The sequence below is a fragment of the Chlorocebus sabaeus genome, chromosome 23, assembly GCF_047675955.1.
Source record: "Chlorocebus sabaeus isolate Y175 chromosome 23, mChlSab1.0.hap1, whole genome shotgun sequence".
NCBI lineage: Eukaryota > Metazoa > Chordata > Mammalia > Primates > Cercopithecidae > Chlorocebus > Chlorocebus sabaeus.
The window spans coordinates 81,429,437-81,451,958 of record NC_132926.1 but is presented as its reverse complement, the minus strand read 5'-3'; the positions used below and the strand labels follow the sequence as shown (position 1 = coordinate 81,451,958).

At 34.4% G+C, this 22,522-nt stretch overlaps 1 protein-coding gene across 1 annotated transcript in view; it reads left to right on the top strand.

The window, feature by feature from the left end:
- Window positions 1-18,380, top strand: part of FAM174A (family with sequence similarity 174 member A) — a 44,088-nt gene extending 25,708 nt beyond the window's left edge. Inside the window, exon 3 of the mRNA XM_008014046.3 lies at window positions 17,825-18,380. Coding sequence (XP_008012237.3) covers window positions 17,825-17,828 — 4 coding nt within the window. The 3' untranslated portion in view covers window positions 17,829-18,380. The remainder of the gene's footprint in view (window positions 1-17,824) is intronic.
- The last annotated feature ends 4,142 nt before the right edge of the window (window positions 18,381-22,522 follow it).

Below are 22,522 nucleotides of genomic sequence, written 5' to 3'. Positions count from 1 at the left end.
TTTAGTTATGCAAAATGAGTAAGTTCATTTATGCAAGATGAGTAAGTTATGCGAGATAACTAACTTGTACAACAATGTGAATATAATTAACAATACAATGCAGTATTGTATACTTTTAAATTTGACAGGAGGGTAGATGTTAATTGTTCTTGATACACACAAAAATATGGTAATCGCAAGAGGTGATGGATATGTTGATTAGCGTGATTGCAGTGATTGTTTCACATAGTATGTGCACATCATAACATCAAGGTAAACACCTTAAGCATATCCAATTTTTATTTGCCAATTATACCTCAGTAAAAAAGGAAAAATAAAAAGTTCATGAAACAGTTGTAATCTATGCTAATCATCAATTCTATAGGCCATAAAAAGTCATTTTGAAAATTTTAAGAGAAGGGAAACTTTGATTACAAAGTTCTATTTTGAAGGTTACCCTGAATGCGTGGGTTGAAGGAGACCAAGATAAAGAGTAAAGTGACAAGGAAGAAAAGTAATTAGATGGTGCAAAGGCATGGGATGACTTACATTGCAGATACAGCAGGAAAGGCAGAGAGGAGTGAATTATTTAAGCAGCTTTGGAAAGTATTAATTACCTGCCCTAATAAACATCTTAACCAAGATGTAGGTCCTGTTTTCAGAGTGAAAGAGTGAGAATTGATTATAATAATGGTAAAGCATGTTTCAGGGATAAGAATGAAATCATCTTGAGTTATTTAGTAATTTGACCCAATTTACTCAATAAATAAGGCAAAACTTTAATATATATCTAAATAAAGTGACAGGAATAGCACATTACTATTTACCTATCCATTAATTTATCCAACAAATGAATGATGTACCAGCTATTTACTTGCCAAGCACTGGTCTAGGTGTTTGAGATACATTAGAGAGCAGAACAAAACAAACAAAAAAAATTCTGACTTTGTGAAAATTTGGCTGCCAGCGGGGAAAAGAAACAGTTTATTTTTCATCTTCAGTTTTCCTTCTATATCTATCTGATTTTTTTCCTGCAAGAAGCATATATTCACGCATTACTTTTTTAAAAATCCATTTTGTCTGGAAATAATTTTAAACTTACAGAAAGTTTACAAGAATGAAAACAGTACACAATATTCCATACTTGTTTTCCAGATTTACTAGTTATTAACATTTTATCTTATTCTCTTGAGTGTTCTTTTTTTCTCTCATAGTATGTATACAGAAGAATTCATTCCTCTCATTTTGTATTTATCTGATATTCTGATGTTTCCTCATAATTAGATTCAGGTTCCTCATTCTTAGTTGAAATACTACTTACTTCATGCTATCTCCTAAAGGTATCATATCTGGAAACACAGATGTCCACTTGTACTTCATTAGCAGTGATAATTTTTATGCACCTGTTTAAGGTTTTCCTCAATTTCTCCATTGTGTTAATGATTTTTCCCCTCCATAACTAATGAGGAAACGTTTTGCAATCATGAAAATATCATATTTCTCATCTAAATTTCTCCCCATGTTCTTGCCTGATATAATCTTCGTTATGAAAGTTAGAACACAATTATTTTCAAACTTCATTATTTCTTTTCTGTTTACCAGTCAGCATTGACATTCTCCTATAAGTAAAAACCTTCTCTTCTTCCTTGTCTATCTATCTCAATATGTAATGATGATATTCTCTTTTTCAAAGGTTCACAATTCATTGCTGTACTTATTTTAGTGCACATGTGGTCCCAGATATGGTCAGTGGGAGCTTCTTCAAAATGTTTTCTGTCCTTGTAACTCGGTCCCATTTTTTTTAAATACCTCCTTACTTTCCAGCCTCACCAGATGTTCTAGATCCTTTTGGATTCAGCCTTGAAAGCAGGCATTTCTCCATAGAGCCCTGGTTTCTTTGAATGGGCATTCGGTAAATTCTTTGCAACTGGGTTGACTTTGTTTCTGGGCCTTTCAGCACACAGTTCCACTAAATGTATGTATTTATGTATTATATGCATAAATACACCTGGTGTCCATGTGCTTGTGTATACACACATATATGTGTACTTTAGATATTATCACTTCACACCTCCCATTCCAGTTTGTCTCTACTGGATTCTTTTTGGCCTGCTTCCTTTCCATAATTGTGTTTTTCTACTGTCATGAGATGTCTGGCTTCAATACTTCTACTAATCAGTTCAGTCCTATAATAAAACTGAATTAGTTTCTGAGTTTCTTTGCCTATTAAAGAATTGCGTTGCTTAAAAAAAAACTTTCTAAAAAAATTTATGAAAGTTTGCAGTTTTCTCCTCACTGTCCCATCATGTCCAGTACTAAGGATATATAGTCAGATACTGTGTTCATAAATAATTTGGCTTAGTTCTTTCCCACACTCCTCTTCAGTATGCTCATAGTAGTCATTTGAAATATAATTTAATTTAGTTTAGTTTGCTTTCTGTTTTAGATTTCTTCTTCCTTTCCTATTTTTGTTTTATTTTATAAGGAAAACACAGACATGCTTCCAAAAGTTAATACTATACATAAAATTTAAACACACACAAATATATACAGACACACACAAAAGTTGTAGTCTCTCTTGTATACTTTCCACTCTCTATTCCATTCTTCCCACCTCATCCTTTGAAGATAAACACCTTCATTATTTTCTGGTTTATCTTCCCTATAGTTTTTTTGGTAAAAGTTGACAGAAACCTGTATTTCTTATGTTTACCTCATTTCTTACATAAGATGTAATATGCTATATATGCTCTATTATACTTTTTTGTTGTATTTGATATTTTCAATAAGTCATGCCATATATATGTATGCATTATACTCACTATAGAGTAATATGTAACTATAAGTCATGTCATTTACTATGTCATATGTATATGAACATATATGACATAGAGCTACGTATTACTCTATAGAGGCTATTTTATATATATATATATACTTATTTACAGCTGCATATTCAATAGTGGCTATAGCATGATAACTGTGGTTTATTCAGTCACCTATGGTTTGACATTTAGGTAGGTTTTAGTTGTTTTGTAATTATAAATAGTACTGCAATGAATAACTTTGTGCAGATGTATTTTTGTATTGTTGGGGGCGGATTTTCAGGGTAAATTTCTGGGAGCAGAATTATGGGTTGGATAATGTGAAATCAGTTTTAATGATGAGGAATTCAAGATGCCTGTAAGATGATATCCCGCTGGGCAGAGCAAATTGGATAGATTCATTCTTTCATTAAAAGCACCGATTAACTACCATGTGCCCCAGGCACTCTACTAAGCTCTAGAGATGCATACAATAGTGCACAAAAATGGACAAAATGCTCAGCCTCATGCATTTAACAAAATATATATATATTTATCTCCACAATGCAGAATGAAGGAGTCTTAGATATAAAGTTGGGATTCACAATTTTTGGTTTTTGACTAAATCAGGAATCATGCTCTTCTCTAAGCCAGATTTCCTTTTCTCTTTTTAAATGAGCAATAAGGATGGATTTTTCAGGGCACAAAGAAGCAAAGAATGGTCACACAGTTTTCCTATTCTCCTCTTATTCTCTTCTTGAAACAATATTAAACATCATTTAAATTACACTCACACTGGATCCTAGATATCTGTGCTATTTTTTTCAGTCTAAGCACAGAGGTCGGGAATCAGGGTGAGTGTAATTTGGAGAAGGTGGCCACATTTCTACCATGTAACAGCATTTTTAAAGAGGTGTGAGAAGAGGTGTGTTTATTCCTATTACCTTCTGTGGCTTAGAAATTTTTTTCTACAATGAGATATACATTCCAAACACCATTACTTTATTTGAAGAAGGACCCTATCTGACTTTTTAATTCAATGAGCAGAACCCTATCTGATTTTTTAGTGTTGATATTAGAGGTTAAACATGCATTACACTATCACTTCATTAAACATTTTTAACTTTTCTTGTGTGAAACTTGCACACTGATCTTATTGTGGCTCACTTTAGTAACAAATGATACTCATGGTTAATACCATTTTCCCCCCAGTAAATTGGAAGAAAAAGTCAATACTTATGTGGATATATAAGATCTCTTTAGGCACTGAAAGAGGAACTTGAACAGCTATATAATGCCTACATCGTAATCTCTTAGATCCTGTAAATTTGTTCAGTTACATGACAAAGATGGCCAAAGATTGCAGAGGGAATTAAGATTGCTAATAGGTGGATTTTAAAATAGTTGGATATCCCAGATTATATGCATATTGTATATCAAATAATTTTTATTGCTGTAGCATTATAAGAAGTAAATATCAGATAAAGCTAGCCCCAATATTAAGTAGGTTAGCTGTCAGGTTTTTTTTGTAGATATTGCTTGTTAGCATACGTAAATTTCCTACTATTTCTAGATTGCTAAGAGTTTTTATCATGAATAGTTTTGAATTTTGTCACATACTTTTTCTGCGTGTACTGAAAGTGATTGTTTTTTTCTTTTAGTAAATAAATATGGTGAATTTCATTAATTGATTCTTGAATGTTAAACCAACATAATATTCCTGAGACAAATCCTCCTTTGTCATGGTATCCTTTTATATACTGTTGGGTTCAATTCACTAATGTTTTCTTAAAGTGTTTATAAAGACACACACATATGTGTGTATATATATATACGTGTGTGTGTGTGTGTCTTTTACAGTATCTTTATCATGTTTTGAAATTAGGATTTCTGTTTCTCATAAAATGTGCTAGGAAGTGATCCCTTTGCATCTATGTGTGTAAAAATGTGTGTAACACTGCCATTATTTCTTCCTTAAGTATTTAATAGAACAAATGAGTGAAACTGTTAAGTGAATGGACTTTTTTATTGGATGGGAAGAGTTATTTAATACACATAGAGCTATTCAGATTTTCTGTTACTTCTAATGTAATTGTAAATTGCTTTATCAAGAAATTTCCCCATAAAATCCTGGATTTTAGAAAACAGTTAAGTGGTGAATTATGTGCATAATTTTCACATAACTGCTTTTCCTTGTGATTATTTAAGTACTTCAATATATACATATATATTCCAATAAATATATAAGTATATAGAAATATTTATTTAAATTTATATTTTTATGTTCCAGTAAATATATAAATATATATACTTCAATATACAAAGTATATACTTAAGTGTGTGTGTATATATATATGTGTGTATATATATTACTTTACTGTTACTTTATTATAAAGTAATAGAAAGGTCCAGAAATGTGGCATCTTTTACTGTTGTTATTGTTGTCAATAAATCTACTTTCCATTGCCAAGATTGCTACAAATACCCTGCAATGGAAAGAGTAGGTTTTACAACCATTTTTACAGCAAAGTCTCTGGTGGCTATAGTTACATGTGTTATATGTTGCTGTACTGATTATATTGGCCACATATTTTGTTAACCAAGGCAAACTAAAGTCAGCCATCAAAGAATATCAGAAACATATAACTGCTACAGTTTGAGTTTTACCATTGAACTGAAAAGATGATTCCCTTGCTGACTCTGATATTCCTGATTATTATTATTATTTTTTTTTTTAGAACTGTTGAAAGTTTTATAGAAGTACTTTAAAATATTGTCGATATGATTTAATAAATAAAACAGGCCGGGCGCAGTGGCTCACGCCTGTAATCCCAGCACTTTGGGAGGCCGAGGTGGGCGGATCATGGGGTCAGGAGATCGAGACCATCCTGGCTGACACGGTGAAACCCCGTCAGTACTAAAAATACAAAAAAATTAGCCGGTAGTGGTGGCGGGCGCCTATAGTCCCAGCTACTCAGGAGGCTGAGGCTGGAGAGTGGCGTGAACCCAGGAGGCGGAGCTTGCAGTGAGCCGAGATCTCGCCACTGCACTCCAGCCTGGGCGACAGAGCGAGACTCCGTCTCAAATAAATCAAAAAATAAATAAATAAATAAATAAATAAATAAATACAAACAGTTCAGTATTATTCCTGCTTAAAGAAGTTGTATTAATCTGTCTAATTAAATGTAGTAAAGTTGATTCAAGTAAAGTTTTTTTTTTTTTTTCTTAATAGAATGTGACATTTCCTAATAAAACAGCACTTGAGCCAGTTTTAAACTCTCTGAAAACGTCCTAACTACATGGTTAAGACAGTCTTATACAAACCAATCATTATTTTTATTTGATCAATGAACTCTATATGTGAGCACAATGTACCACTGAATTGGATTCTAAAGGACAAAGAAACATACAGTTCCACAGATTTCCAAACTTATAATTTTTCTTTGTTTGTTTGTTTTTGTTTTTTTGAGACGGAATCTTGCTCTGTCCCCCTGGCTGGAGTGCAGTGGCACAATCTCGGCTCACTGCAACCTCTGCCTCCCAGGTTCAAGTTGTTCTCATGCCTCAGCTTTCCAAGTAACTGGGAATACAGATGTGCACCACCAAGCCTGGCTAATGTTTTTTTATTTTTAGTAGACATGGAGTTTCACCACGTTGGCCAGGCTGGTCTCAAACTTCTGGCCTCAGGTGATCCACCTGCCTCAACCTCCCAAAGTGCTGGAATTACCGACGTGAGCCACCGCACCTGGCCTCAAACTGAAAATGTTATTTTTAAACTGATGACTCACTCGGTCCAGCTTTCGCTCTTGGAGTAAATATTTTATTAGAAATTACTAAGTCCTATTTCAGTTATCTGAACTTTTTAGCAATAAAGTTTTTGGCTTTACTTCTGTTGCTGTTTACTTCTCTCTTGTTATAATTCTTCACCCAAATCTGACTCTTATTGAATAAAAATTAGCAAAGAACCTATATTCTACTGGGGGGATGGGGCGGGGATAATATTCAAATAACTAAAACCCAGAGCAGAAAAGAATATCTAAGTAAATGGTGCAGTTTTTCATAAAAGGAATTTTTATTTCTAGCCTGGACAGAGTGAAGTAACAGAACTACAATAGGAGTGATTGTGACAGCTGCTTGTTAATAAAATATACCCTTAGTGCAGGATGTATCAGAGACTATGCTAGGATCTAAATTCACTATGAAATAATTAAAAACATTTCTTGCAGAGTAGTTCCTGTTGTTCTTATTTGAAAGATAGGAAAACTGAGGCTTAGTTTAAATGGCTTCATCTGCAATATCTTGCAATCAATCTCATTCCATTTGTTTAATATTTATTTGATTTATACTACACCTAAAGATAATTCTAGATTCTGCTCACTATGTCTTCTATACTACCACTTGTATTACTGTTAATTTTCCAAATACATAGGTCCCAAAATAAAGCATATAAGTAGTATGATTTGTCTGCCTTTTCAATTGTAGTACAGAATATAATTAGTCTACAGTATAACTGGTAATAATTCTTGTGAGATCATCCCTTACTGGTGCTGTCTTCTTCTTTAACGGTTTTTAAAATTAGTCCCTCTTCATTTTCAAGATTCTATCCACAGAATAACAGGAAGCAAGTCATTTCCAGAGAGGCAAATGAATTTCCTTGCTTATGATTTTACAAAACTAGTTTTTGTAGTCAGCTCTTTCTGAGAGGGGTGCTTTTTAATGTGGTCTTAAATACATCAAAATATTGTTGGTCATTAAGATGTGGGGTATTTTCTCTGTTTCTTTATATTAAATTGAACCATACGAAAACACCAATATATGGTTTAATATAAATTTCCTAAAGGAAGTGTGTTTTTTCATGTAACAGAATATCACAGATAGGGGCCTCAGCAGGCACAGTACTTCAAGGGTCTTGCTCCTCTCCTCTGTGATTCCCTTGGTTCTGCTCACTGTTCTGTACTGGTTTTATTCTTAGGTTGATAAGAGGATTGTACCAGCAGTTCCTATAATTACAACCAGATGGTAACTTTAACTGGAAGTCAGGGCCACACTTTTTTATGTATCTTTCTTAAGAATGAGAAAGGTTTCCATAAAGTCCTCCAGCACAGTTGTTTTTTATTTTTATTTTTTTCACATCATTGTCCAGGATTAGATTATGAGATCATTCATAAACTAGGACCTGGGGAGGCAAATGGAAGTACCATGATTAGCTCAAGCTTATCAGTTGAAGTGGAATAGATATTGAGTAGCAAACCACCATTCCACCAACTATGTCTTGTATGTTAACCATTGAGACTCAGTACAATCAAATGGGGAAAAACTGTAGGTTTCTGGAAAAAAAGTTTGTGCTGCTTAATACAACTTTTATTGAATGTGCTATTGTTACCCTAATTTTGTTAATTAGAGGCATTTTTTTTGTTTGTTTAGTTGCTGAATCATTTTGCACAAAGGAATTATAAAACTGAAAAACAAATCTCAGTTCTTGAACTGTTGGTAGAATTTTCAGCTTTTCCAGAAAAAAAAAAAAACTGATGAGGAGTCAGAGGCCGCATATGCTGACTAAAAATTACTATCACTTTTCTCAAAGCAAAATGGAGACAAATTCTCATAAGCAATGTAAAGAAACACAAGTTTAAAATAATGCTTTACACCATGAAACAACAAATGGAAACAATACTTTCTTGCTATTTTGTTTGATTTAGTAAATTTATTTTTAAATTACCCTGATTTGATTATTACACATTGTATGATTGTATAAAGATATCACATGTACCTTACAAATGTGTAAAACTATTATGTATCCATAATAATTTAAAATAAAAATTACATTTTAAAATTATTTTATAATCATTTTAAATAATAATTATTTTATAATGATATAAACTAGAGGACATTTTGACAATCTTGGTAACAGATTCTAAAAGCTAATATTTCTGTCATTTCAGGCTACTTTAGTAATTTCTGCCAAATATGTAATTTAAAAAGCCCTACATTTGCTTTTTGGCTACTGCTGTTATGCTTCATTAAGTATACTATTGTATTGTACGTGTTGATTATATTTTGTGCTCAATGAGGTACTTGGCCATGAAATATTTCCTGGTTATTAACATCAGTATATCAGAATTAAATTGCAGATTTGATACAAGTGTTTAGTGAGAAACCCCCATTAAGAAAATCTTATTCAAACAGTTATCAATTTGAAAATACTATAGTTCTAATTTCTAAAACACTGTCTTAATTGTTGGGTATAACATAGTATCAGAATAAACACTAACCTTAGTCAAAGTAAATAGAAAATAAGATTGTATTAAAGTACTAATATTTACTTTAGAAATTTATATTTAGTTTTTCCACTGGTATGTTGGTGGTAGGATCGTTCCTACTTAATTTTTTCTCTTAAAGGGAACTTTGCTGTGTTTGTCATTAAACAGGTAGCAAAAAAGAACTTTTATATGATTTTTTTTCAAAATTTTGCTGAAGATTAAATTTGGCTACTGATGAAAAAGAAATATTTGGGATGGGAGTCACTGAATGAAAGCATGGATTCTAAGACATTATTATTTATGAATAGCAGTTTCGTAGAGAAGAGGTATCCAGTACAATAAATGTGTAGGATACAGCATAGTGCATACTAGTAGGATGTCTTGGTTGTTTATTATTTTATAGTCCATTTGTTTGTAGAAGAAATAGGAATCCATTGCTATAACTAGAGCAGCATTTTTTTTTCTTTTAGTACAGTGGAAATTCTGTAAATGATAGAAAACTGAGCATTTGACATAGGATCTAATCTTCAGATTTCAATGACTAAATCCTCCAGAACTGAGAAGTACTATGATAAAATAAGGAGCAACAGAACGTAATCATATAGACTTAAGTGCTTCTTGAGCTTCTGTTATTGACTGAATGCCCTTAGACCAATCTCTTGAATCCTCCTTCTTACCAAATTGCCTGCCAAATAATATAGTTGGACTGCACTTCTAAAATATTTCCCAGTTTTTGATCTCTGTAATTGCCTGTTTTAATCTTGTAGACTACCCTAAAAAGACAATCCTTAGTCTTAATTGAAAACTATTTAGTTTATCCAAAATAACAACAAAAATCCAAAAAACTTAAGAACATCCAGCATATAATTGATCAGGATGACACTATAATTCAGGCTTCCCTTCTAGGCCAATGTTTTTTGTCCTTCTGAATTATTTCCAAGCTTTATTTCTAGTTTTGCACTAATAAAGAAGGATATTGTTTTTCTTTTTTTAATATTTTTTTCTCTAATTTTTGATGACCATTCAGTACCAAGTGATATTCCTCACAGTTAATAAAAACTCAACACGTTTGGTGATTAGAAGAATGAATGTTTAAAATTTAAAATGTTTTTACCTATTAAGCTTAGCAGCATGCATAGCTCAATGTGTTGCATACCTATTTCAAATATGTTGAAAGCCATCAAGGCATTAAATGTTGTGGTTACTTATGTTTGTTTTCATGTGAGACTATATATTTGAAATAGATGTATGTAATCCATGTCACTGCCATATAATGTAGTTGAGCAAGAATATAACAGTCTTAGTTTTTCTTTATTTTATATTATAATGGTGGAAAACTGAAAATTCCAGTTAGTTCCATTACTTTCAGCTTAAATTTTGTCAATTCAGGATGTAAATATCCTACTGATAAAAATTCTACCCCTTATTTCTCCTCTCCACTTCAAATTGATCCAAGTTCTTCGGAGACAGACTTCATTATTCAATTAATCTAAGACACCATTAATTTTAAGCAAATCATTAAGAAAAGAAATAGCTGTCAGTTAAATTGTGAAATGATGTAGCAATTTTTTGTTTTGTTTTGTTTTGGTTTGTTTGTTTGTTTGTTTATTGGGACAGAGTTTTGCTCTTGTCACCCAGGCTGGAGTGCAATGGCACAACCTCGTCTCACTGCAACCTCCTGCTCCCAGGTTCAGATAATTTTCCTGTCTCAGCTTCCCATGTAGCTGGAATTACAGATGTCTGCCACCACGCCTGGATAATTTTTGTATTTTTTAGTAGAGATGGGGTTTCACCATGTTGAGCAGGCTGGTCCTGAATTCCTGACCTCAGATAATCCACCCGTCTCAGCCTACCAAAGTGCTGGGACTACAGGCATGAGCCACTGTGCCCGACTGTGATATTTTTAAATTATACAAGAATTGTGCACACTAGCCTCTCAGTACTTTTTCATTGTGCTTTCCTTCTGAAGAATTTGGCAATTTATGTTTGTAGTTGTATTGTTTGGTGTATAATAGTTTCTCAGAACAGAAACTAGCAGAGTTTTCATTTATCCGGGTTATCTTTCCATGTTAAGAGATATTTGTTTTGGGCAAGGATGTATGGGATTAATGTCATCGTTTAGTGCTAAATATTTGCTTCACTGATATTAATTATAGTTTACTGTTCTCTTTTATGTCTTTCTGCATACAAAAAAAAATTGCTTCAATGGTGATTCATGAAATAAACTTTTTGAAGGTATTTTAACCTCATTAAATTAATCCTTATAATACCAACAATGCATATAATTCACTCAAAGTGACAACAATGCAAAGAGCTTTGATCTACACATACAGCCAATGGCAACTATGTAAGAACTGCCCCCATCTGACAGCTATTGTAAGATGCCATCAATTGAAAGATGCGTCTGAAGTTCAGATATTTTAAATTGTGAAAAATGTGTGTCTTATAAACTCTGAAATATAGTACCATTCATAGGAAAGGTCATACTTGCTGTATTAGTCAGGGTTATCTAGAGGGACCAAACTAATGGAATATATATGTACGGGAATTTATTAAGTATTAACTCACACTATCACAAGGTCCCACAATGAGCCATGTACACACTGAGGAGCAAGGAAAGCCAGTCCAAGTCCCAAAACTGAAGAACCTGGAGTCCAGTGTTCGAGAACAGGAAGCATCCAGCACAGGAGAAAGATGTAGGCCGGGAGGCCAGGCTAGTCTCTCCTTTCACACTTTTCTGCCGCTTATATTCCAGTCATGCTGGTGCTGATTAGATTGTGCCAACCCAGATTAAGGGTGGATCTGCCTTTCTGAGCCCACTGACTCAAATGTAATCTCATTTGGCAGCACCCTTACAGACATACCCAGGATCAATACTTTGTATCCTTCAGTCCAATCAAGTTGACACTCAGTATTAACCATCACACTTGCAGTCTTCTATCTTTGCTGGCCACGGGTGAGGGATAGCTTGTCCTGCTTGGTTTTGGAGCACAGCCTCTATCCCTGCCATTATTGCCGAAAGAGCATCCTGTTAGCAGACCCACTAGGATTATACTGTGTGCTCCTGGTTCTGTTGCAGAGTTTGTTTGTTTGTTTGTTTTTGTTATCTGTTTGTTTTGAGATAGATTTTGGCTCTTGTTGCCCAGGCTGGACTGCAATGAAGTGATCTCAGCTCACGGCAACCTCCGCCTCCCGGGTTCAAGCGATTCTCCTGCTTCAGCCTCCCAAGTAGCTGGGATTACAGGCGCCTGCCACCATGCCAGGCTAACTTTGTGTATTTTTAATAGAGGCGAGGTTTCACCATGTTGGCCAGGCTGGTCTTGAACTCCTGACCTCAGGTGATCCACTCACCTTGGCCTCCCAAAGTGCTGGGATTACAGGTGTGAGCCACGCACCAGGCCTGCGGCATTTTTTTGAATCAACCAGTCTACCTTCTACAACTTCTATATCACCCCTCCAGAGAGTAGGAATCCTTAGCTATTTTTCTTATACCATATTAACACTCCACTTTTTTAAAACTGCTATGGGATTCCTGAGAAAGAGCAACTGAGGGATAGCAACATGGATTTCAGTGAGTACGTGGCAACTGAGTTAAAGGTTTTTTTGTTTTGTTTTGTTTCTCTGTCTTTTTTTTTTTTTTTTTTTTTTTTTTTTTTGAGACGGAGTCTTGTTCTGTGCCGCAGGCTGGAGTGCAGTGGCCAGATCTCAGCTCACTGCAAGCTCCGCCTCCCGGGTTCACGCCATTCTCCTGCCTCAGCCTCCTGGGTAGCTGGGACTACAGGCGCCCGCCACCACGCCCGGCTAGTTTTTTGTACTTTTAGTAGAGACAGGGTTTCACCTTGTTAGCCAGGATGGTCTCGATCTCCTGACCTCGTGATCCGCCCGTCTCGGCCTCCCAAAGTGCTGGGATTACAGGCTTGAGCCACCGCGCCCGGCCTGTTTTGTTTTTTTAAAGATACAAGTTAATCAAATAAGAGCCTATGAAGGCCCAGCATGGTGGCTCACGCCTGTGATCTCAGCACTTCAGGAGGCCGAGGTGGGCAGATAATTTGAGTTCAGGAATTCGAGACCTCACTTAAGGCTGGAAGACCATGCTTAAGACTGGAAGAGAATTGGTTTAATTCTTGATGAGTTAAAAATATTTCCAATTGGGCATATAAATAAGAATGCCTTCTTCAGTATTACATTTGGTCTGTGGTTGAGTGATGCCAGGGAGGGAGTGTGGAGTGGTGGTTCCTATAGTAGCTGCTGAACATCATGAAAGCATCCAGAATGGAATTCTGATGAAATTCCCACTCAAGGAATGAAATACTCTAAATGAGAGAACTGGTCATACAGTCTTATAAACATAAACAGTTTCAAGAAAATGTTGGACACAATGTAATATGATTGATAGATCATAAATAGACAGTTATGCTTATTTGCATATGTTTTGAGGTTAATTATCAGTCTCAAAAAGCCTTTCTGAAACCATACCTTAAGAGACTCTTTATGTGGTAGTTTCTTGTGTATTTGAAAAAAATATTGTAGATATTCCTTAGGGTCTCATATATAGTCAAATTCAAAAGGCTATTTAGTGATAGAATTTGGATTAGGTTGTAGTCATTTTGTGTTCTTTTCCTCATTTATGAAACTGCAACTTTGATTTTACAGATTGACTTTTTTTCATAGTCCACAAATTCATTATCAGTATTATCATGGGTTACAAGCATTAAAAGAATAAGGCCTATACGATAGAATTCTAAGTGTTACATGTTTTTTTGTTTGTTTGTTTGTTTGTTTAATAACCTTCAGTATATTTTTTAAAGGATTAAATTTGCTTTCAAAGTAAAAATATATTAGAACCTCATTATTATTATACTAATCATTTAGAGAACTATTACAGACTCCTGACTAAAGATTCAGATAACACAAGATGAAAAAGAGCATTATTCATTTTCAGATGTTTTTCCAATGAAGTTCTAAATGTTATTGATGATTATAAAGGAATATTTATTAACTTGTAAAATCTGCACACTTTGGGGTTTTTTTTGTTTTTGTTTTTGTTTTAATTTGGTTTGATCAAATGCTTTTCATTATGATGGATCTTACTAGCAGAAATTTTTTTGGAAGCCAGGATTTAGATTAAGTAGTAGTAAAGTAAGTTGTATAATTAGAATGAAAATCTATAAAAATGTGTGTGTTGAAAATATAGTTTTATATTACAATAAACTAGTTAGGCAATAAGAGTAAATGGGCAAACTTGCCCCATTGTAATGTTTATTGGAAATCTTGTCTTTAGTATGGATAATTTTTGTTACCGTATTATAAATATCCAAAGCATTGATTGTTTTATAGATTATATTTAGTAGCTTGTAGCCTTAGTAACCCTCATTTCTGAAGGTTAGAAATAGGAACAAGGAACTGTATTTATAGAAACCATAGAAATGAATAACTGTTGTTGGCCCTTGAATAACATGGGGGCTAGGAGCACCAACTACACAATCAAAAATCCACGTGTAACTTTTGGACTCCCAAAAACTTAACTATTAATAGCCTGCTGTTAACCGGAAGACTTACCAGTATCATGAACAGTCAATTAACATGTATTTTGTATGTTATATGTATTATGTACTCCTTTCTTACAACAAAGTATGCTAAAGAAAAGAACATGTTATTAAGAAAATCATAAGGAAGATAAAATATATTTACTGTTCATTAAGTGAAAGTGGCTCTCATAAAGGTCTTCATCCTCATTTTCACGTTGAGTAAGCTGAAGAGGAGGAGGAAGAAAAGGGGCTGGTTTTGCTGTCTTGAGGTGGTAGAGGCAGAAGAGGTGAAGGAGGTGGAAGGGGAGGCAAGCACAATTGGTGTAACTTTACAGAAACACATCTGAGTTTTTTGCCTTTTCATTTCTCTAAAACTGTTTCTGTTGGTACCAACTCTACTTCCACAGTCTGCTTTAGTTTTAGTGCCCATATCACAGAAAGGTCTATGTCATAAAAGAAGCTGAAAGCAGTCTTGAATAATTGGAATCCTTCTGCCACATTGACTACTGTCAATTTATTTTCTGGTACAGCTTCTTCTACGTCTTCTTCCTTATCATGTGGCACTGGTTCAGAAGCACCCATCTTGATCAAGTCATTTTCTGTTCATTGTTCCTTTGGAATGTCACTTAGCTCTTGAATTACTCCAAGATCTTTATCTTGACATCTTTTATTCCCCACCGGGTTTTGTTTTTTTTTTTAATGAAATATCCACAATGTCTTTCATGATTTCCTTGGTTGGCTCTATTGTAAATCCTGTGAAGTCGTGCGCAACATCTTGGAACAGTTTCCTCCAGCAGAATTTATTGTTTTGCACTTGATGGCTTTCAGGCCTTTTTTAATTAAATGGTAGCATATTCAATGGTATATTTCTTCTGGACTTTCATGATGTTCTCTCTATTGGGATCTCTTCCATAATGTTGAATAAACCTTTCCATAGTGTACTGGGTGTAATGAGCCTAAGCATCCTTATGGCCCCCTTATCTCAAAGCTGAATTAGAAACATTGTATTTGGAGGCCATTTTAATGCGTTCAGTGTTGAATTCATGGGGTTCTTTGTGGCCCAGGGCATTGTCCAATATCAAAAGAACTATAAAAGTCAGTCCCCTACTAGCAGTGTACTTCCAGACTTCAGGGAGAAAGCGTCAATGGAACCAATCCAGAAAAAGAGTTTTCAGTGTCCAGGTCTTATTGTACAACTAAAAGTCTGGTAGCTGGTGTTTATCTTTTCCCTTCAAAGCTTAGTGGTTAGCAACTTTGTATGTAAGGGCAATCCTGATGAGAAACTCTACTGCATTTGCATGAAACAGTACTATTAGCCTATCCCTTCGGTCTTAAATCATACTGCTTACTTCTCTTCCGTACTAATAAGTGTCATTTGTGGCATTTTTCTTCTAGAACAGGGCACTTTCATCTGTATTGAAAACTGTTTAGGCAGATATCCTTTCTCCTCAGTGATTTTCTGAATGGTTTCTGGGGACTCTGGTCTGTTGCCTCTTGGTCAACAGAAGCTACTTCTCTTTCTATCTTGACAATTTTTTTTTTTAAGCCAAACCACGTTCTGAAATTATTAAACCATCTTTTGTTGGCATTAAATTTTTCAGCTTTAGATCTTCCACCTTCCTTTTGCTTTAGATTATAATATAATGAATCTGCTTTTTCTCAAATCATATTAGAGTCTGTAGGTTTGCATTTCTTATAGCAATCATGTAACCACATAAAAGCTTAATTTTCAGTATGAGATAAAAAGTTATTTCAAAAAAAGTGCAAAGATGTTGTGCTTGCTGATGAAACTACAGTGACAGTTTCACAGGGTTTTTTTGGTTGTTGTTTGTTTGTTTGTTTTTCCTTTTTTACAGTGGTCCTTAGGCTGGATTCATTTTTCTTGAAATGGCAGGCAACCCCTGCTGCAGACCTCCATCTACAATACATATCAAGCAATCCAGCTCTTTTTTTGTAATGTCATGACTTTTTCTGCTTCCAGCAGAAGCAATTCCATTATCAATAGTGGCATTTTGTATGGGTGTCATCATGTTATTCAAGGCTTATGATATTTCACTAAGTGCAGTAGAAGCTATACAAGAATCATGAGAGATCACTTTTAATGCAATACACAACTTACTGGAGATACGAATTGCCCAGGTAGAGATGATTAGTGTCGCATGGTGTTTTAAGTAAATACCAACAACACTTGAACTCACCATAATAATAACTAGAGGGGACTGTGTAATTACTACAGTAGTACACTATGTATTATAGTTAATTTTCTGCAGTTATGATTTAATACTGCATCTTTATATTTACTTATCTCTCGGCTGCAAATAGCACCATGTACAGTCTGTGCTTATGTGCATAAGTTTTGATAAGTTTTAACATTTTGTAGTAGATTTGTATATATGTTATGATCATAAATGATAAAATAGATCAGCATCTACATTTATTTTATCCATTCATGGCATAGTTTTTTCTTAAATTTTTAATATTTCTTTTTCTTTCTTGAGACAGAGTCTTGCTCTGTTGCCCAGGCTGGAGTACGGTGGCACAATCTCTGCTAACTGCAGCCTCCGCCTCCCAAGTTCAAGTGATTCTCCTGCCTCAGCCTCCTGAGTAGCTGGGATTACAGGAGTGTGCCATCATGCCTGGCTAATTTTTGTATTTTTAGTAGAGACGGGCTTTCACCATGTTGGCCAGGCTGGTTTTAAACTCCTTACCTCAAGTGATCTGCCTGCCTTGGCCCCCCAAAGTGCTGGGATTACAAGTGTGAGCCATCGCACCCAGCCTTTTTTGATATTTCTAAAGTACATAGTTCATTATAATATTTTTCAAATTGTCTCAGATCTCAAAAAAACGTTAGACTGTATTTATTGAAAAAAATCTAAGTGGTACCAACTTAAGGGGTACTATGCAGTTCAAACCCATGTCATTCAACAGTCAACTGTATTGTATACTCAAGTCCACTAAAGTCATTTATGAATATTACATGAGGGTAAACTTTATTATGAATATAGCCTAGTCTTTACTCACAGTAGTTAAATATAAAATTCCTTTAATAAGTTAGAATTGCTGTTTAAAAGACAATTTCTGAAATAATTAATCTAGACAAAATAAGCATGTGTTATTGGTGTTCTTTTTAATAATTTTAAATACTTGTATTATGTTCTTCCTTCCTCTCCAAATCTTTCTGAATAGTTCTGAATGTTTTTAAAATTGTTCCAGAAAGGACACTTATGGTATTTGTTTTTTCTTTTTCTTACAGATAAGAATGTGCCTTTTGATGAAAGAACTTTATCTTTCTACAGCGAAGAGTGGAATTTCTATGTTTAAGGAATAAGAAGCCACTATATCAATGTTGGGGGGGTATTTAAGTTACATACATTTTGACAACCTTTAATTTGTTGTTGCAATAAATACTGTATCCTTTATTATATCTTTATATGTATAGAAGTACTCTATCAATGGGCTCAGAGATGTTGGGGATAAACTATACTGTAATAGTTTATCAGTTTGACAATTACTATAAAACGGTGTTTTCTGATCAGTTTTTGTTTCTTGCTTACCATATGATTGTAAACTGTTTTCTTTTATGTATTAATCAGTTAATGCTAATTATTTTTGCTGATGTCATGTTAAAGAGCTATAAATTCCAGCAACCAACTGGTATGTAAAAATAATTTAAAATTTCCTTTACTGAAAGGTATTTCCCATTTTTGTGGGGAAAAGAAGCCAAATTTATTACTTTGTGTTGGGGTTTTTAAAATATTAAGAAATGTCTAGGTTATTATTTGCAAAACAATAAATATGATTTAAAATTATCTTAAAGTGGTTCAGATTATGTGTTTATAAAATAAACATAAGACTATAGAATTGAAAATTAATACATGTATTTGTAATTGATTTATCAGAAAATCTATCAAAACGTTATTCTAGTTTAGCAACTACTATGTAAAAGTAACATATCTACTTTGACTAGATATTTCAGAAATCTGTGAATTTTACAGCCATTTTATATCTTTACTGTATAGTAAGAGGTAGAAATTGCAATAATGGCATAGTTCCAATACTTGATTGTGTTATGGAACAGGAGGAGATTGAGGAATTAAAGTAAACACATAGACTTTGGAGTCAGATCTATATTCAGAGACTGACTTCATGATCTCTGAACAAATTATTTCACCTTACTGAGATTCAATTTTTCACATTCTAGAAGTTAGAGGAGAACTAAAGGAAAAGCATGGATCATGAACTCAGTTGCTACTGGGACCAGGGAAGTAATTTAAATGTACATGTAAGTCAGGATAGGCTACATCAGAGAGAGTTAACATATGGTTCCAAATCACAGTGGGTTGCAACAAAGATTTATTTTTTACTTCTGCTACATGTTTGTTATGAACTATGATTCTGCTCTTTGTAGTATTTTCTCCATGACCAAAGATGATGTGAAAACCTCTGTCCCAAATATTGTCTCATAACTAAGCATCCAGACATAATGCACCACATGCTAGTTCATTAGCTTTTGCCTCAAGGTGATAAATTTCAATTTCACCTACATTTTATTGGCCAAAACAAATTCTAAGGCTGCAACCAAGTTCTACAAGGCAAGGATAGATAATTCTCTGGCAAGGAAGTAAATTGGAGTATTTGGCCATCCACAATGCAGACTTACTTTTACCTATATGCCAACTGGCTTTCCATGTGAATCAAGTCACCGTGATGTCAGTGTATATATGTATAATGTGTGACAGAGACTAAAGTGGAAGGTATTTGTTCTTCTAAAGGAATCAGCCTCTCTTCAGATTCCACTAATAGTTACTATGAGAAAATAATTGCCTGTGTTGTTAACTCTTAGTTTTTAATTTCCAAGAGAAGCCAAACCTACAGATATTGTGTATTAAATATCCCTAATTTAAAATGTTATTAGCACAGAACACGTTTGGATTAAATTTGGCCCCATACCTTATATTTTATGACATGGAAAACATCATATATTGTAGTATCTTGGAAATAATGAATATTTAATAATTGCTATCATTTATAAGCTAGCTTTTTCATTAACACTAATTAGAAGTAAGAATCAAAGAGTAAGAATTCTGATAAGTGGTCAGACACAGTGGCTCACTCCTGTAATCCCAGCACTTTGGGAGGCCGAGGTGGGCAGATCACGAGATCAAGAAATTGAGACCATCCTGGCCAACATGGTGAAACCCTGTCTTTACTAAAAACATAAAAATTAGCTGGGCATGGTGATGTGCGCCTGTAGTCCCAGCTACTTGGGAGACTGAGGCAGGAGAATCGCTTGAACCTGGGAGACAGAGGTTGCAGTCAGCCAAGATTGTGCCACTGCACTCAAGCCTGGGTGATGGGGCGAGACTCTGTCTCAAAAAAAAAAAAAAAAAAAAAAAAAAAAAAATTCTGATAAGTAAGGCAACTTAAAGTGAGGATCATTTTCATAAATAGTCTCCAAGTTGCTTTTAAAGGGGATGCAGCAGCACCAGCACCAACTTAATTAGAAATATACAATTTCTCTAGATGACTACTTTGAAAAGGACACCCTTCAACTGGACATGGAAATGTTGTCATGTTTATTGAAAATTCCTTTATTATTTTCATATAGTCATCCCTATACTGCAAATCTAGTTATAATTATCATAATAAGCTACATTTTTATTAAAGTGTTTGGTAATGCATCAACAAAATCACCTACAAAGCTTATATGCCAAATTTTAGCTTCATTAGATACATAACAAGCATGCTGATGAAATTGTTAGGATTTTTACCTAAAACCCTAAAACTCTATATGTACATTTAAAAATAACTGGTGATACCTTAGATATAATAAAAACATGTTGTTATTCTTCTTTCCCATTTGGTACCTCCCTTTAGTGGTATTATTAGTATTAGCCAAATCTAGGAATTAGAGATCAGTAGAGCTGGTATAGTTAAGTCTATAGCTCAGGAGAATAAATGGGAAGAAAGAACAGGTTTTGTAGTAACTTTTCTTTGGTACTTTAGTTTGAATTATATTCATTTTAATTTACTCATAGTTTTATCATTTTCACCTTATTTACTTTTCTATTTTTTTAAATTCTCTAACCACTTCCATTAAGTGAAGCAATAAAGAAAAGATTGTTTTGTCGTAAGTTGGGAGGTGAAAAATAGCTTATAAGGAAATAAATGAAGGGACGAAGACAGTGAAATGATCCACTCCATGAAAATGGGCAATTAGAGAAATTATTTCCATAAATACCCCTCTGGCTATCCCATCATTTTCAAGGACTTTTAAAATAAACAGCTTTATATTCTGTGCCTTAGAAGAATCAAGCAAAAAGTGCTCTCAACACCAGTTGATGCTTGATTTGCTAAGATAGATGTTATTTCCATTAATTCTTACCATTTCTTATATTAAAAATTGAATATTTTAAATTCATCGTCTTTAACATATTTTGCCTGTCTATGTCAGTCACTTGTTACATGACAGGAGGTAAAAGTAGAAGAGAGGAAATTTGGGGAGGAACTGTCTCTAAAACTTCTATGTCTGGCTGGTAAGAAACTATGGCTGCTGCATTTCCCATCAAAGGATCCCATTGTAGATCCACAGTATAGGACCTATACCAGGTGTTCTGGCTCTATTTTCGCATCAGATTCTAGTATATGTGTTTTTAATTGCACTTCTCTTCATTCTTACCATGCAAGTTCCTTCAGTACCCATGCCATATCACCAGGAATATGTTGAAATTACTCAGGTTTTTCTTAAATAGGCTTTTTGAAGCAAAGTAAGCAAAACAACTCTGATAGTTTCTTCTCTTAATCTGTCAGGGTTCTTTTTAGGTCAATCTGGGCCCACACGTATTATTATTTACCTAAAATGGCGTGGAAGTTCATTTCATCCTCCGACTCTTCTCACTCCCTTACCGGAAGAAAGTTCTTGACATAGCATGCAGCTTTGGCTGACAGCTGACTTTTTCTAATTCTTTGTCTCCAAAGCAGGAAGTATGAGAATGTTTAAGCGCCAGACTTTGGTTACTATTCCCTTGTTTCATGTATTTTTCTTAACGAATATATTGTTATTCATCCATGCCGGGTTCAAGCTCCCTCCCTAAAATATAAAGTTCGATACTAGCCTGACTAATATAGTGAAACCCCGTCTCTACTAAAAATACAAAAATTAGCCGGGCATAGTGGCCGGTTCCTGTAATCCCAGCTACTTGGGAGGCTGAGGCAGGAGAATCACTTGAACCCGGGAGACAGAGGTTGCACTGAGCTGAGATCGCTCCATTGCACTCAAACCTGGGTGACAGAGCGAGACTTCCTACTCTAGCTATCGGTTTTTATTTTTGTTTTGTTGTTGTTGTTGTTTGTTTTTGGGTTTTTTTTGTTTTTGTTTTTTGTAATAGGATAGATTGTGCTCTTCCAGCAGCCTCATAAAGAAATATATCTTTCCACCTTCTAACTGGACCCTCTGACAAATTTTTTAACATTGTTTTCCCAGTACTAGGAAACTTCTCATGGACCAATAGTTTCTCATGGATAAGTAAGCTAATGTTTAGGTAGACTAGTCTCAGTGTACTCAGGGAGTCCAGGAAGTCTGCAGATTTACCTGTTTCCAAGCAACAAATGTGACTTTTGATTAGTTGTACTTGGCTTGTCAGATCTGCCATACAATATACCTAGAGCTATGGATTTAACAAATCCTAAATCCTAAGGTAAAATCAATAGGTATAATCTTTCAGAAAAGACGAAGTCTGCATCATTTCTGCTGATAATTACTTTATTCTTCGACTACATCTAGGTTAGCTCCGAAAGTAAGCATCCCAGTTATTTGACTTGTATTTCCTAATGAACTTTAATATCCCATTTTCAAGATATGTGAATTATTTTAAAATAGCACATACATTTATTATTTTAACTTTCTATGGATAAAATAGCCTTTTATGGATAAGGGTAGCTTTATAAATTT